At 47.3% G+C, this 11,945-nt stretch overlaps 2 protein-coding genes across 2 annotated transcripts; both read right to left on the reverse strand.

The window, feature by feature from the left end:
- Positions 1–264: 264 nt before the first annotated feature.
- On the reverse strand, positions 265–6,623 carry trak1b (trafficking protein, kinesin binding 1b). Its single transcript, XM_085901144.1, has 18 exons — positions 6,496–6,623; positions 6,216–6,410; positions 5,426–5,502; positions 5,159–5,275; positions 4,967–5,067; positions 4,509–4,614; positions 4,367–4,445; positions 4,170–4,300; positions 3,937–4,011; positions 3,714–3,851; positions 3,556–3,632; positions 3,221–3,469; positions 2,896–3,164; positions 1,989–2,107; positions 1,709–1,898; positions 1,528–1,633; positions 1,328–1,453; positions 265–1,240 (listed from the first exon to the last, which is right to left on the reverse strand). The coding sequence occupies exons 3-18, from the start codon at positions 5,474–5,476 to the stop codon at positions 655–657; spliced, it is 2,520 nt and encodes an 839-aa protein (XP_085757270.1). The 5' UTR covers positions 5,477–5,502; positions 6,216–6,410; positions 6,496–6,623; the 3' UTR covers positions 265–654.
- Positions 6,624–7,833: 1,210 nt separating this feature from the next.
- Positions 7,834–11,674, reverse strand: txlna (taxilin alpha). The gene is made up of 11 exons (XM_085901408.1): positions 11,398–11,674; positions 10,932–11,112; positions 10,608–10,844; positions 10,304–10,395; positions 10,055–10,225; positions 9,732–9,926; positions 9,539–9,658; positions 9,394–9,468; positions 9,220–9,312; positions 9,046–9,141; positions 7,834–8,897 (listed from the first exon to the last, which is right to left on the reverse strand). The coding sequence occupies exons 1-11, from the start codon at positions 11,425–11,427 to the stop codon at positions 8,577–8,579; spliced, it is 1,611 nt and encodes a 536-aa protein (XP_085757534.1). The 5' UTR covers positions 11,428–11,674; the 3' UTR covers positions 7,834–8,576.
- Positions 11,675–11,945: the final 271 nt, after the last annotated feature.

Consider the following 11,945-nt stretch of genomic DNA (forward strand, 5'->3'; position numbering starts at 1 on the left):
CGGTTCTCCATGATGCATTTCCGGTGACTACTAGTTGTATTTTCGTGAGTATTGCAAATATTTTCCGTTTGCATGTAAAAAATGCATTGTGACAGGAGCTCGTTGAGTTTGTTTGTTGCTCGCGAGCTATCGTAGAACAATATCAACAAAAAAAGAACACGCCTACATAAGTTTACAGATAAATAATAATGAGGTCATCATTTAACAATACATTTTTTTTTATTATACAGCATTTCAAGCTCAAGTATTCATTTTGAGGCCAACGGTTAAATAACGCTATTGCAAGATTAATTTGCCTAAGTGTAAGGCAGTATTTTTTTTTTACATCTGTTGTTTGCTGGGAAAAGATATCTATTTACTGTTTTTTCTACTTTTTCTAAAACAGTAGTGCTTTAGCACTATCGTGGTGTCAAAAACTATCAAAAACTAATTGAGGGATTTAATTTGAGTCATGCTTTACTGCCCTCCTGTGGCAACTACAGGTAATTACAATTTAATGGCAGGCAAATACGAAGAACACTGGATTTAATTTTTGTAAACTCCATTATTATATTAATAATTAATAATTATCTTCAGTCATAAAACTGTGACCATGTAACTGGCCAGCAGCCAGTGCTCACCCTTGATTGGTTGCTTAAACGTCAGTAAGCAAAATTACTCTGGAGGACCGGGAGCTTTCATGGCCATGCTGGCCGGATAGCTCCGATTCCGTCTGATCCCGTCGGGTCCGAATGGGGAGCCGGATCTGCGCAGCCCCCCGAGAGGCCCACCCAAGATGGGGCCGGGACTAGCCGCTCTGGCCCCCGCTGCACCGGCCACCCCGAGCCGTTTCACCTTGTCGAGGAGGTTGAGGTTATGCACGGTCACGCTAACATCAGTCTGGCTCTCGCAGTCCCGTCCCCTCTGGCGACCCCTCGTCACCCCTGTCACCTCCTTTAGGATGGAACGTGCCGGCTTGGAAGCCAGGAAGTTGTCATAAGAGGGGCTCTTGAAGTCAAAGCCCATGGAGGTTGCTACGGCTGAAGCCCCTTGTCCCGTGGGGGAGTTCGAAGGGGTGGAAGGACGCAACGAGTCGGGGTCAGGGGCTTTGTTAGGAGTGATGCAAGTGCTGAATAAAAGCCCCTCGTTGGCCTGACTGGCATCCAACCCCTGATGCTGGTGATACATCGCTGCAGAGATCCCTCTTTCCTGTAGGAGGCGCACTAGGCCCAGGCAGGTGCTGGTTGTACGTGTGGCATCTCTGCAAACCAATGGAACGCACAGGTCGGATTAGCATTTTCGAAGTACATTACGAAGCTTTTGGGTGTGTTTTTTTTTTTTTTTTTGCCTGAGATTTGTTGAAGATTCTGATGGCCTAAGACTGAGCCTGCGAGGCGTGCAGGGTGTTGCGGCGGGCGTGCCCAGTAGCGAGCTGGTCATCACGCAAGACGACGACGCGGGCATGGCGTTCAGACTGTCGAGCAAAATGAGTCGAGTCGGTCAAACGAAAACAAATATCTTAGAATTATTTTGGATGATGCGGCTTACCTGGGGGTGACCCGCGTCTGCTCGTCAGTCGGATGCAGGATGCGACAGGTTGTGAAAGTGTAGGTGGAGCTTGTATGGGCCATGCATTTACCTGGATAGTATGCAGCTGCACACAAAACGAAATATCATTGAAAAACAACACACTTCCTTCATGGTTGACTCCATTTTTGTTTCGCCTCACCCAGCGGATCAGTGTTGCTCAGATGTGGGGACGAAGATGGAGGAGATGCTGGAGCCAAGTGCGGCGAGGGCTGACCCAGGCTGGAGGAGGTACAGGTCACAGCCGGGGAGGCCGAAGATGAGGTGGTGGGAAGATTCTGGAAATACTGCTCTCCTGCTTCGTCCTCTTCAAAGCTGCCCCAGGAATATACCTGCGGACGACATGGAATCATTACAGGAGCGGGCGTGCAAACTGGTGAGCTGTGATCAAGTGGGTGTGGCTAACTGGGAAAGTGGAGGACCTGTTCAAGCTCCAGTTCGAGCGGTCGGTAACCTTTCGACACGACCCCGGGCCTGGCGTCCAGAATCACCCCGAGATGGGGCTGGGCTAATTGCTGCCAGTGATGCAGGGTGGCCGAGCCTACGGTGGAAAAAAGCGTATGACGGCTTTGTGCTACACACAGCTGATGGTGTGATGAAATGAGATACATAAAAAGTGAGAGACGATGGTGATAAGAGTGAACAAAATATGACAAGACAGCCAAAAGGTGAAAAAAAGTGACAGAAGAAGAAATAAAATTTGAATGACAGAGAATGTTTTATTGGTCAGACATGGTGAAATGAAGAAAAGGAAAGTACACAATGTGGAGAGAAAGAACATAAAAAAAGAGGAGACTAAAATCAAAGCGAAATTGAAAATGACAGCATTTGGTAAAGCAGCACAATAAAATGAGAAACAATCAAGTGTATCAATAAATTGTGGACTGGTATTGCATCACACTGAGATCAAAATTCCTTCACATTTTACATGTCATGGCATTAACATGGTCTCTTTTTTTTTTTTTTAAAGCAATTTTTGTGTTATGAAATATTCTGCCACGTGATGCTAATTTTTTTAGAGCCACGCTCTGGGCTTGGTGTCCCTGCAGAAAGTGTGAGGTGACGCAAAGGCGCCTGACTTGTGGTGATGCATGAGAGACCAGAAAGAGTTGAAAAGCATGAGCGAGGGCAACGTGCCCTTCCCCTCGCTGGCCGCCTTCCTCTTCCTGCTCCCGGCCTTGTCCCTCGCCCACCTCCTCCCCCTCTCTCTCTCCAGCCCAGCTCCGGTCTTTCTCACCCATCCCCAGCCACCCCCTCTTTCTCCCTCAGGTGTCTGTCCCTCCCTCCTCCTCCTTCTGCTCTCTCGCTCTTTTTTTACCCCGCTCTCACCTTCGAGCGGCTTGACAATCTGTAGTTTATCCGGCAGGTAGGGCCCCCTGGTGGTCCACAGGTGAAGGTTCCCCAGCGACATGATGCTTTCCGAAGGGGTCATGATGCTCCCCTGGCCCGCCGCGTCGGGGAGACCGCCGCCTCGTCGCCGCTCCTCCTCGAAGAAATTCCGCTCGCTCAGGTTGTTCTGACGGCGCAGGGAAAGGCGGCGTAGGGCCAGACGCAATTCCTCAGCTCCCTTTGTCGTCTTCTCTCGGCCGTCTGCTCTCCTGAAGGTTTGAGAAAGGTTACAAAAATGCTCAAAACCTGCCGTCGATTCCCTCACCTCTCCTGATTGGACGCCGTCTCCATGAGGATGCTCTGAGTGCGGTTGTCGAGGGCGACGCCGTCCCCGCCCAGGTCGCCTCCGCACAGGCTGGAATGAGGGCTGGTGAGCCCGCTGGACATGGGCGACGTACGCGAGGAGAGCGACTGATTGGAACCCGGGATGTTGGCGCTGGTCGGGGTCAGAGAGCGCTGACGCACCGACTGGTTCACGTTCTTAACCGTCTGGAAAATGCGTTTACGTTGGACCCTGCCGGTGTAAACAAACACAATTTCGATTTTAATAATAATGAAACGGATGACATTCCAAATATAAAATGAAATATGCATTCATACTTTTGCTGCTCACAGTCAGGGTCATCTAGGCTCAGCTCCTTCCTCATGGTTCCTTCGATCTCCGCAGCCAGGGAATCCTGTCAAACACACACCCGAGGTGCATCTTGTAAACACACACACGTGCATTTCTTGTGCGAAGACGGCGCTCGAACACTCACCATCGGGTACAATCCAAGTGGATGGAAGCGTCTGGGCGTGCCCGCCGCGTAGTTTTTGTTCCTCAGGTTCTTCAGCTCCTCCTGGGCCTCGTGAAGCATTTCAATACACTCAGAGTACTTCTCCTCCAACTCTTGCAGCTGGTGGAATTGTGATTTTTAAAAAGTCATCTCATATCGGAGAGTTGAATTTTTAAAACTGTCGCCATGACGACCCGAGATTTACCTCTGCAGTGAGCTGCCTTTGCGCATCCTTGGCCGCGATCAGATGTTGTGAGAGTTCTTCGTTCTCCACGGCAAACTGCTCACGCACACACACACACACACACACACACACACACACACACACACACACACACACACACACACACACACACACACACACACACACAAGGTTTGGGACAAGCTGAGGAAACAATGGACTGTTTTTTTGCTATGAAATTTATTTGCATGACTCACAGACTTGGCTTTCTTCTGCAAGTCCACAATTTGGGAGAGCAGGTGCGTAATCTCTTCCTGCTGCCTTGAGGCATCGTCAGTCTTGCGAGCGAGCTCCTCCGCTATTGTCGAGATCTGCAGACTGGATAACCCTGCAGGTAAAAAAAAAAAGTTGGAGTTGAAATTTGTAACCAGCAAGAGCAACAAATCCAACTTACTGAGTTCCTTCACGCAGTCGTTGACAAGCTGTTGCTCCTTCTCCTCGTACGTCTCCGTCTCAGACTTGAGGTGGCTCGCCTGCGCAAAACGCGTCGGGATGATGTCATCGTGACATCAACAGAAGAAACTCCACGGGCGTACCTCTGAGCGGAGCGACAGGTTCTCTTCTTCTAGCTCTTTGAGTTTCCTCTGCAGGGTGTCGCTCAGGAAACCTCCAGCGGCAGCATCCACTCGACTCTTCTTTCCCCTTTGAGCACATTGAGAACAAAATTAGCATTCCAACTCATACAGTTGACGTTTTATTTTGTGTTCCACCCTAATTACTATAAAATTATTGCTTTGGTGCCATCTGGTTGCATTTTGATGCTCACCAAGGAAAGGGAAGAGCTTCATTTTGTCAGGTCATGTCTACCGCCATCTTGTGGCATCTATTGGCAATTACAACAACAATAACTGGGTGGATGTCAACTCCACACAGATTTTAGCATTTTTTTTTCCCACAACTCGCCTCTCAAACTAAGATGTGGCTCATTTGCCTATTTTCCTGTTCTCATCTTATTTTATGAAGTCACGTTGTTGACTAAAAAATGCTGACTGACGTCGGGGATCCGCCCGACTCCTCTTCGCTCTCATCGGCCGCACTGGTGTAAAACTGAAGCAGTTCATCCTTCAGGTTCAATTCATGGTGCAGTTGAGCCACCTGCCGGACCAGAAGATCACACTCAAGTCAATCCCTTGCGATGTTGCTCACAAAAATTATAAATTGATCGTGTGTGTGTGTGTGTGTGTACCTCTTCTGTGATTTGTCCCACTTGCTCCTCCAGGTAGTCATTGTGCTCAGTCAGAACTCGATTCTTTTTCAGAAGAGACTGACCGATCCTCGCCGCCAACTCCAGGTCTCTCTCTTTCTAACACACAAAACCACAAGCTACATTTAGACACTTTTGATGTTCTGTTAATTCATATTTATAGCGCAAATGTTTGAGGTCCAAAAATACCTCTCACACACGTCACACTATCTGAGACTCATTTTTTTTTTTCCATACACGTGAGCTCACCTCTTCCAGAAGACGTGTGACAGCGTCAATGTCACTGAAGGTCTTTGTCATCTGGCCCACTCGGTCCGCACACAGCACTGCGAGGACGCACGCACGCACACACGGACAAGGAAGAGGCGGTTAGCGAGCGACATTATGCAACTTTGCCAGCTGCCCGGAATATTTCTCTCAGAGGTCGTGCCAGGTCAAGTTTGCGTGTGGCTTTCATCAGTAATGACGACAACAATGTTGTTGTTTTCCATGGCGCACAACCCGCGGGCGCTTATTGACGTTGTCCAATCGATGATCGGCTCCCTGCGACATTACGGTCGCTAGCGTTGACTACGTGCTTTATTTCAATCGCCGTTTTACTTTAGAGATGAAAAACGATACTCGTGCTAAATTGTCAAGATGAAGACGGCATCGGTGCACAGCTTAATACGTAAACATAGTTGGTATTGATGAAGTTTCATTCTATGAACTAAGAATTCAAACTGAAATAAAATGAATGTAATTGCTCCGTTTTTCAAATTGCCTTGAATCAAAAGCAACTTTTACCTTTCGTATCCTCACGACAACGCCGCCGCTCATCCGACCTTAACGTCTCCATCCCGCTCTCACTTCCCATCTCCTCTATTGAGTTCCACTACGACCGGCGGGTCACATTCTCATGACTCTACGCCCCCCCACCCACATATGACGTGTACATAATCAATTTTGGAGAGGAGACCAATGACTGACAATGGAGGGATAGTTGAAGGAAAGTTGAAGTCGGACATGAAGCTTCTGAAGTTATCGGTTAAGGACTTACAGAAGTATTTGAGCGTCTCTTCTATCTGCTCGGTGGTTAGGTCGAGTGGAGCGTCGGCGGCCAACAGGGGTGTGTGCAACCAGTCATCGCGGTCGTAGCCGTAAACCGTGTCGGCTCGCAAGCGATAAACAGGCAGCTGCTCTTCCAGGAGACTGATGATCTCAAACTCGGGCAGGTCGGTACTGTTGCACACATCTAAAAGCACACAAAGACACTTTTGTCTCAAAGAAGCTCCTCAAATCACAATACGACAAATTGGAGGAGATTACGGGATTACTACCTGTGATGGTTTCGGCGTCCTTGTAGTCAGAGAGAGCCTGGTATACTTCAGGCTGACTGGACTCACCCTCCCCTACATATTGGTCCTCAACACTGCGGGCCCAGTCTGGGCCAGGGTCCGGGTCGGGGTCAGGGTCTGGGGTGGGGGTGGGGGGCTGGGAGGGGGCCGGGGAGGCCAGCTTGACTCACCTATCACAGACGGAGGGAGACGGCGGCCATGTTGCTCTTGCGCTGACTGAGAAAGCAAAACAAACACACCCGCGCAATTAAATGGAAATAGCAATCGAAGTCTGATAAATGTTTTGTTAAGGCAAAGTTTTCTGCGATCAATGCACTTACAGTCTTTAAGTTGAGTGCTGCTGACTCAGCAGTGCTGCCAGCTGCATACTTTAAATCATGCATAACAAGACTGCAAAGACGCATTAATCCCTCTTGAAACATACTAATCCATCAAATTAAACTCAAGAAGACAATTTTGACATTCAAATTGGAAAAAAAAACCCATCCTACTACAGTCACAAAAAGGTGACACCTACATACTCCTAGTAATATTTGTGATATTATAACATTCTCTTTACTAATATCTGTGCACAGATAACAACTAGTGGAAAGTTTTACCTCACTAGTAATATAGTTTTCCGAGTAGTGTGCAGACATGTCATACACTAGTAAAAGATAGTAATATAATTTTTTTCTTGACTAATAACTCAAGAGTTGCTGCACAGGGTACACGGAGCATCGAGGCTTTTTATGAAACGTCTTTCCATTCTAGAAGTTTATTCATGTGGTAGGGTCATTTGAGGGTGCGGCTTCATCCCCATCACCGCGTGACGTCACGGATGCGGGTCTCACATGATAAAATAAACCTTGTCCTTTCAGGGTACACGAGAAAGAGAAACACATGGCATGCTTTTACTATTAATATGTTTGAATCGGAAGATGTTACTTACACTCTCCCGGGCTTGGATTAAGATAGTCAAAATCGCTTCCGTCTGGCTGGACGATGCTCACCCGTGTCAGTGTTCACAGGCCGGAGGAAAACGATGGTGCAAGCGGCCACCGTGGAGCTAACCCAGAAATTGGAATAGCTCAGTGAGCGGTCAAGGTCACGTTCGAGAGCTTTCCAAAGTCGTAACTGGCCCGGTCCACTTGTCTTGTCCAGCAGCCATCTCTTGTTTTTTTTTTCTTTCTGTCAATTGGCCACTCCAACGTCAAGGCACCACAAATACGGGCACGACAACACTTCCGGGTTGGGGATTTCAAAATAAAGTACTTGTGAATGAACCGGAAAAAACTCGTATTTCAAAATAAAAAAGATGGTAAAAAGCCTTTCAAAAAATGCACTATTCAGTTCCTTTATTTAACCAAATGTAAAGTATTAGGAGAGACGAAACCACAGCAAAAGAAAAAAAGGAATGTCTGATTCTTTTGCGTCTTCAATGAATCTGTTGTCTGCGACAAGAGAAGGAAATACATACATTTCCAGTGCTACGGAATCATTGGCTTTGAAATGTATGTCTAAACAAGAAATGACATGTTTAAGGAAAACTAATTCAATTCCTCCATTTAAACTTTTTCAACATGAGGTAATATTCAAAGCTTGAGAGCTAAGAATTTCTTACTTGTGTGAAAGACGACAGGTGTGTGGACACGACGGAGAGAGAATACATTCTAAGTGCTTTCCACTTCAGATTGCCACAGAAACAAAGCAAGGAAGTGTGTGTTGCATAGCGGTCCCCAAACATAAACGCACACAAAAACATGTCGAGGACATGAATATTACTGGCTAATATTGGTGACATCTTTTAGAGTTCCATCAAGTAGGGTTCACAATACTACGTTGTCATGTAACGTTAATGGCTCTTGAAGCAATCAAGTGTTTGTCTATGAAGGAATGTCAAATCAGTGGGTAGAAAAAACCAAGATGTCACGTGGTCAGTTACTTTCAAAACTGATTGGATTGGATGCTGTGAATGTAATGTGAAGGATTCAAAATCTAAATCCAATGCGAAACTTAAAAGAAGAGTTAGATAGGTGAATACCGAAAAGGAGGCGTGTTGAAAGGTGTTTGTTATATCGTTATCATTCCTGCGTGGCGACAGGCTGTGGCGCCTCCACTCGCGTGTCCGTGTTCTGTTTCGGTTTACAATTTGTTTCTTTGGAGCCGCCTTCGGGAAGGCCGTGACTGACGCGGCTCGTGGCGGCGTTCGAGCCTTCCGGCGGAGAGTCCGTGGGCGTCGGGGAGGGGCGTTCCGAGTCGGAGGTGGGCACGGCGGGTGTGCTGCTGAGCTTCTGTACTTTCTTGTTGAGGTCGTTTCGTTCCGATTTGAGGGCGCGTCGCAACTTCTCCAGCCGCTGGACTTTACCTTGAAGGGCTTCGAACTCGCGGTCCTGAATGGATTTCTGGCCGAGAAACATGAAAACTAACGTTCCGTTCCACCAAAATGCAAAACCTCTGAGCAGAACATCGTGTTTTGAGTTTTGCTTCATGGACTTTTTTGCGATTTGCGTCAGTCCTCAAAATATTAAGCACCGTTTGAGTTGTCATTACCTCCTCAGCCATCTCCAGAAGAGCTCTGTTGCTGCTCTCCCACCTGGAGCGATACATGGCCGTCTCCTTCTCCAGCTTCTTGATCTTTTTCGTCATCTGTTCAAATGTTGAGGGACGTGCACAAAGTCAAAGCTAGGCCAGACGTGGCTCCGGTAGAGACATCAGACTCCTCACCTTCTCCATCTCCTGCTTGAACGTGGCGAAGACCTCGTTGCTCTTGGACAAGGTGGTCTGGAACTCCTCAAACTTCTCAGTGTACAGGGAGAGCTAGGAAAGGGCAAGGCAGCTTTAGTGGTGCAACTCATGTCAGCATTAAAATGGAGCAAGGAGCAAAGCATTATGGGAAACCTGCTGTTTGAGGTGACCTTCCTGCTGCTTCATCAGCTCGCACATGCGCTGAGACTCGAGCGCTTCTTGCAGCAGCTGATGAAGAGAAGAGAGTTGAGCCCTCGCGAGAACGGATGCTTGCGCCGACATGCGTGTCATCATTTACAAAATGTTTCTCGGCGTCGTGGCGTTCCTCCGACTCGTTCAGCAGCTCCTGCGCCTGGCGAAGTTTGGTGTCAACCAGCTGCTGCTGCAGGTCCTTGTGCTTCACCACTTTTTCAATGTGCTGGACAATCAAGGCGCATTTAGCCCGGCTGAAAGATTTCTTATTCACACTCGAAGCGACGACGACGACGAACCTCCTCTCGCAACTTGAACTGCTCGTGGAGCTTCTTGAGCTTCTCGGCCAGCTCCGTGTTCTCCTGCCGCAGGCTGGCGTTCCTCTCGTTGTGCTGCTCCATCTGAACCTGGATGTCGTTGAGCGTCGTCTGAAAGTGTGAAGTCACCTCTTTTCGTTTCTCCTCCTCCAGGCGGGTCCTCTGGATACCTTCCTCCTGCGGAGGGAAAAATAAAAGTGTAGGGGATGGATGACACGTGATACAAAAAAAAAAAAAAAAAAGATAAATTGTGACATCTGAAGGGTTCCACGAATGCGTTTGTTGGGCTCCGTGAGTGTGCGCACCTTGAGAGCGCGGTTGTGTCTCTGCAGCTCCCGGCAGAGGCTCTCCAGCTTACTGCGAGCAAGAATGGCCTTGCTGTGTTCGTTCCTCAGGCCGTCCTTCTCCTGCACCACCTGCGTCTGCTTCTTCTGCAGCGACCGCATCTGCTTCTGCCTGTTTCGGTGCTCCTCCAGCTTGTTACCCAAACACACCAATGCCATTAAGAAAAGCACATTTTCTGATTTTGTAGGAGGGGAAAAGAAAATGCTCACCAGTTCAGCGTACTTCTTGCAGAGGCCTGTTAGCTTCTCCTCGGGTGTGCTCAATGTATTGAGAGTCTGCATGAGGAGGGTGATTTCTTTGCCTGCAAAAAAACCCCCCAGACAGTAATAGAAATGACTTTCATGCATTTGCTAAATGAAGTACAAATTACAGCCCAGTCGATAAATGAACTTCCTGTCTGTAGATTCAATCCCAACTTGTATCATTTTGGGGCAATTATTTTTGGTGTGTTGGTGTGAGCACTTTTGCCACCTTTAATCCCAACAAGCATAAACAGCAAGAGCTCTTTCTCACCCAGCCCCTTGACTTTTTTCTTCTCCTGCATCTTCTTCTGCTCTTTGTTTCCACCGCAAGCGCCACCCTGGTCTCCGTCTTCACCGTTGTCATCGTTAAGCCCGTTGAACTCGAGGCTGAGCGACTGACCGTTGGCCAGGGCGTCATCCGAGTGTCTATCTATGCAGTAGATGCTGAGGATGTCTTCCAGCTGCCGGCTCAGCTCATTGACCTTGTCACGAGACCGAGCTGCTGCCGCTGAAGAGGTAGAGACATTGGTTAGAAGAAAATGCATACCCAAGATACACTAATCTCCAGGAATACATATTCGTTCCAGAATTTTACCTTCACTCACTGCCTCATCTCCTTCAAGTGGCATTTCGGACTCTTTGGGGCTACTGCTGCTGTCCACGTCGTCCTTCGGAGCCACAACAGCCTCTGTCACTTTTGATGTAGTCGCCACATTCTTGTCACGGGTGACCGACTCCTTTATGTCTTGCTTCTTCGTCCCAGCATTCTGTTTTTTCTTTATTTTTTGAAATGGATAAGTTTGTTTGCAAACGTCCAAAGTTGCAATTCTTCAAAACCCGACAGGCTGATACGGTGTATATTGAAGATTGCTGCGAGTTTTCAGCCATTAGCTGAAAAGTCTCATTTCGCCTCTGCTCAATGAGAAACTGTTTTAAGTTTAATCCTACTAGTCTTCTCCAACAGCAGGGAAAAAAACGCGTGGTAAATGGTGACATTGAACTTGGTGAATATAATTATGTAATGAAATACATGGATAAGTTAACGCAGAATTTTACCTTACCTTTCCCTTTCTTTGTACTTTGCCACTCATTGTCAGAAGAAGCTTTCACAAGGTAAGCAACAGTATGGTCAAAATTAGCTCGAGATGCAGTACGTCACTTCAGTTATAAAGAATATAAATAAAAAAAAAATACGTTTAATAAGTACAATTACTTGTACGATATCCGTTCTTTGTACGACACAATAGACTATTTCTGAAGACTCAAAGAGTGAAATGCTTGCTAACAGCTTGACTGGACGTGAGCTCGAGGATGTAGACTTCCGGTTAGAACTTCGTCTTCTTCGTTTGTTTCAATGGTGGTTTCACTGACATAGACACACATACAGCGATACCGTTTAGGGCTTGCAAAAACACATTGAAAATGTTGCCATATTGGATGTGGCATAATAGAGCGATGGGTGACTGCATATGGCAGCGATGTTGACGTACCAAACGGCGACTACAATAGGTCGTCCGCGGAGCTGCCTGACAGTAATTCATTAATATTTTCTGTTTTTTCTCCGGAGCGTTCATACATGCATATAATAACCAAATCTTTAAAACGCACC

This window comes from Syngnathus leptorhynchus, chromosome 20, assembly GCF_054491065.1.
Source record: "Syngnathus leptorhynchus isolate UIUO chromosome 20, UIUO_Slep, whole genome shotgun sequence".
NCBI lineage: Eukaryota > Metazoa > Chordata > Actinopteri > Syngnathiformes > Syngnathidae > Syngnathus > Syngnathus leptorhynchus.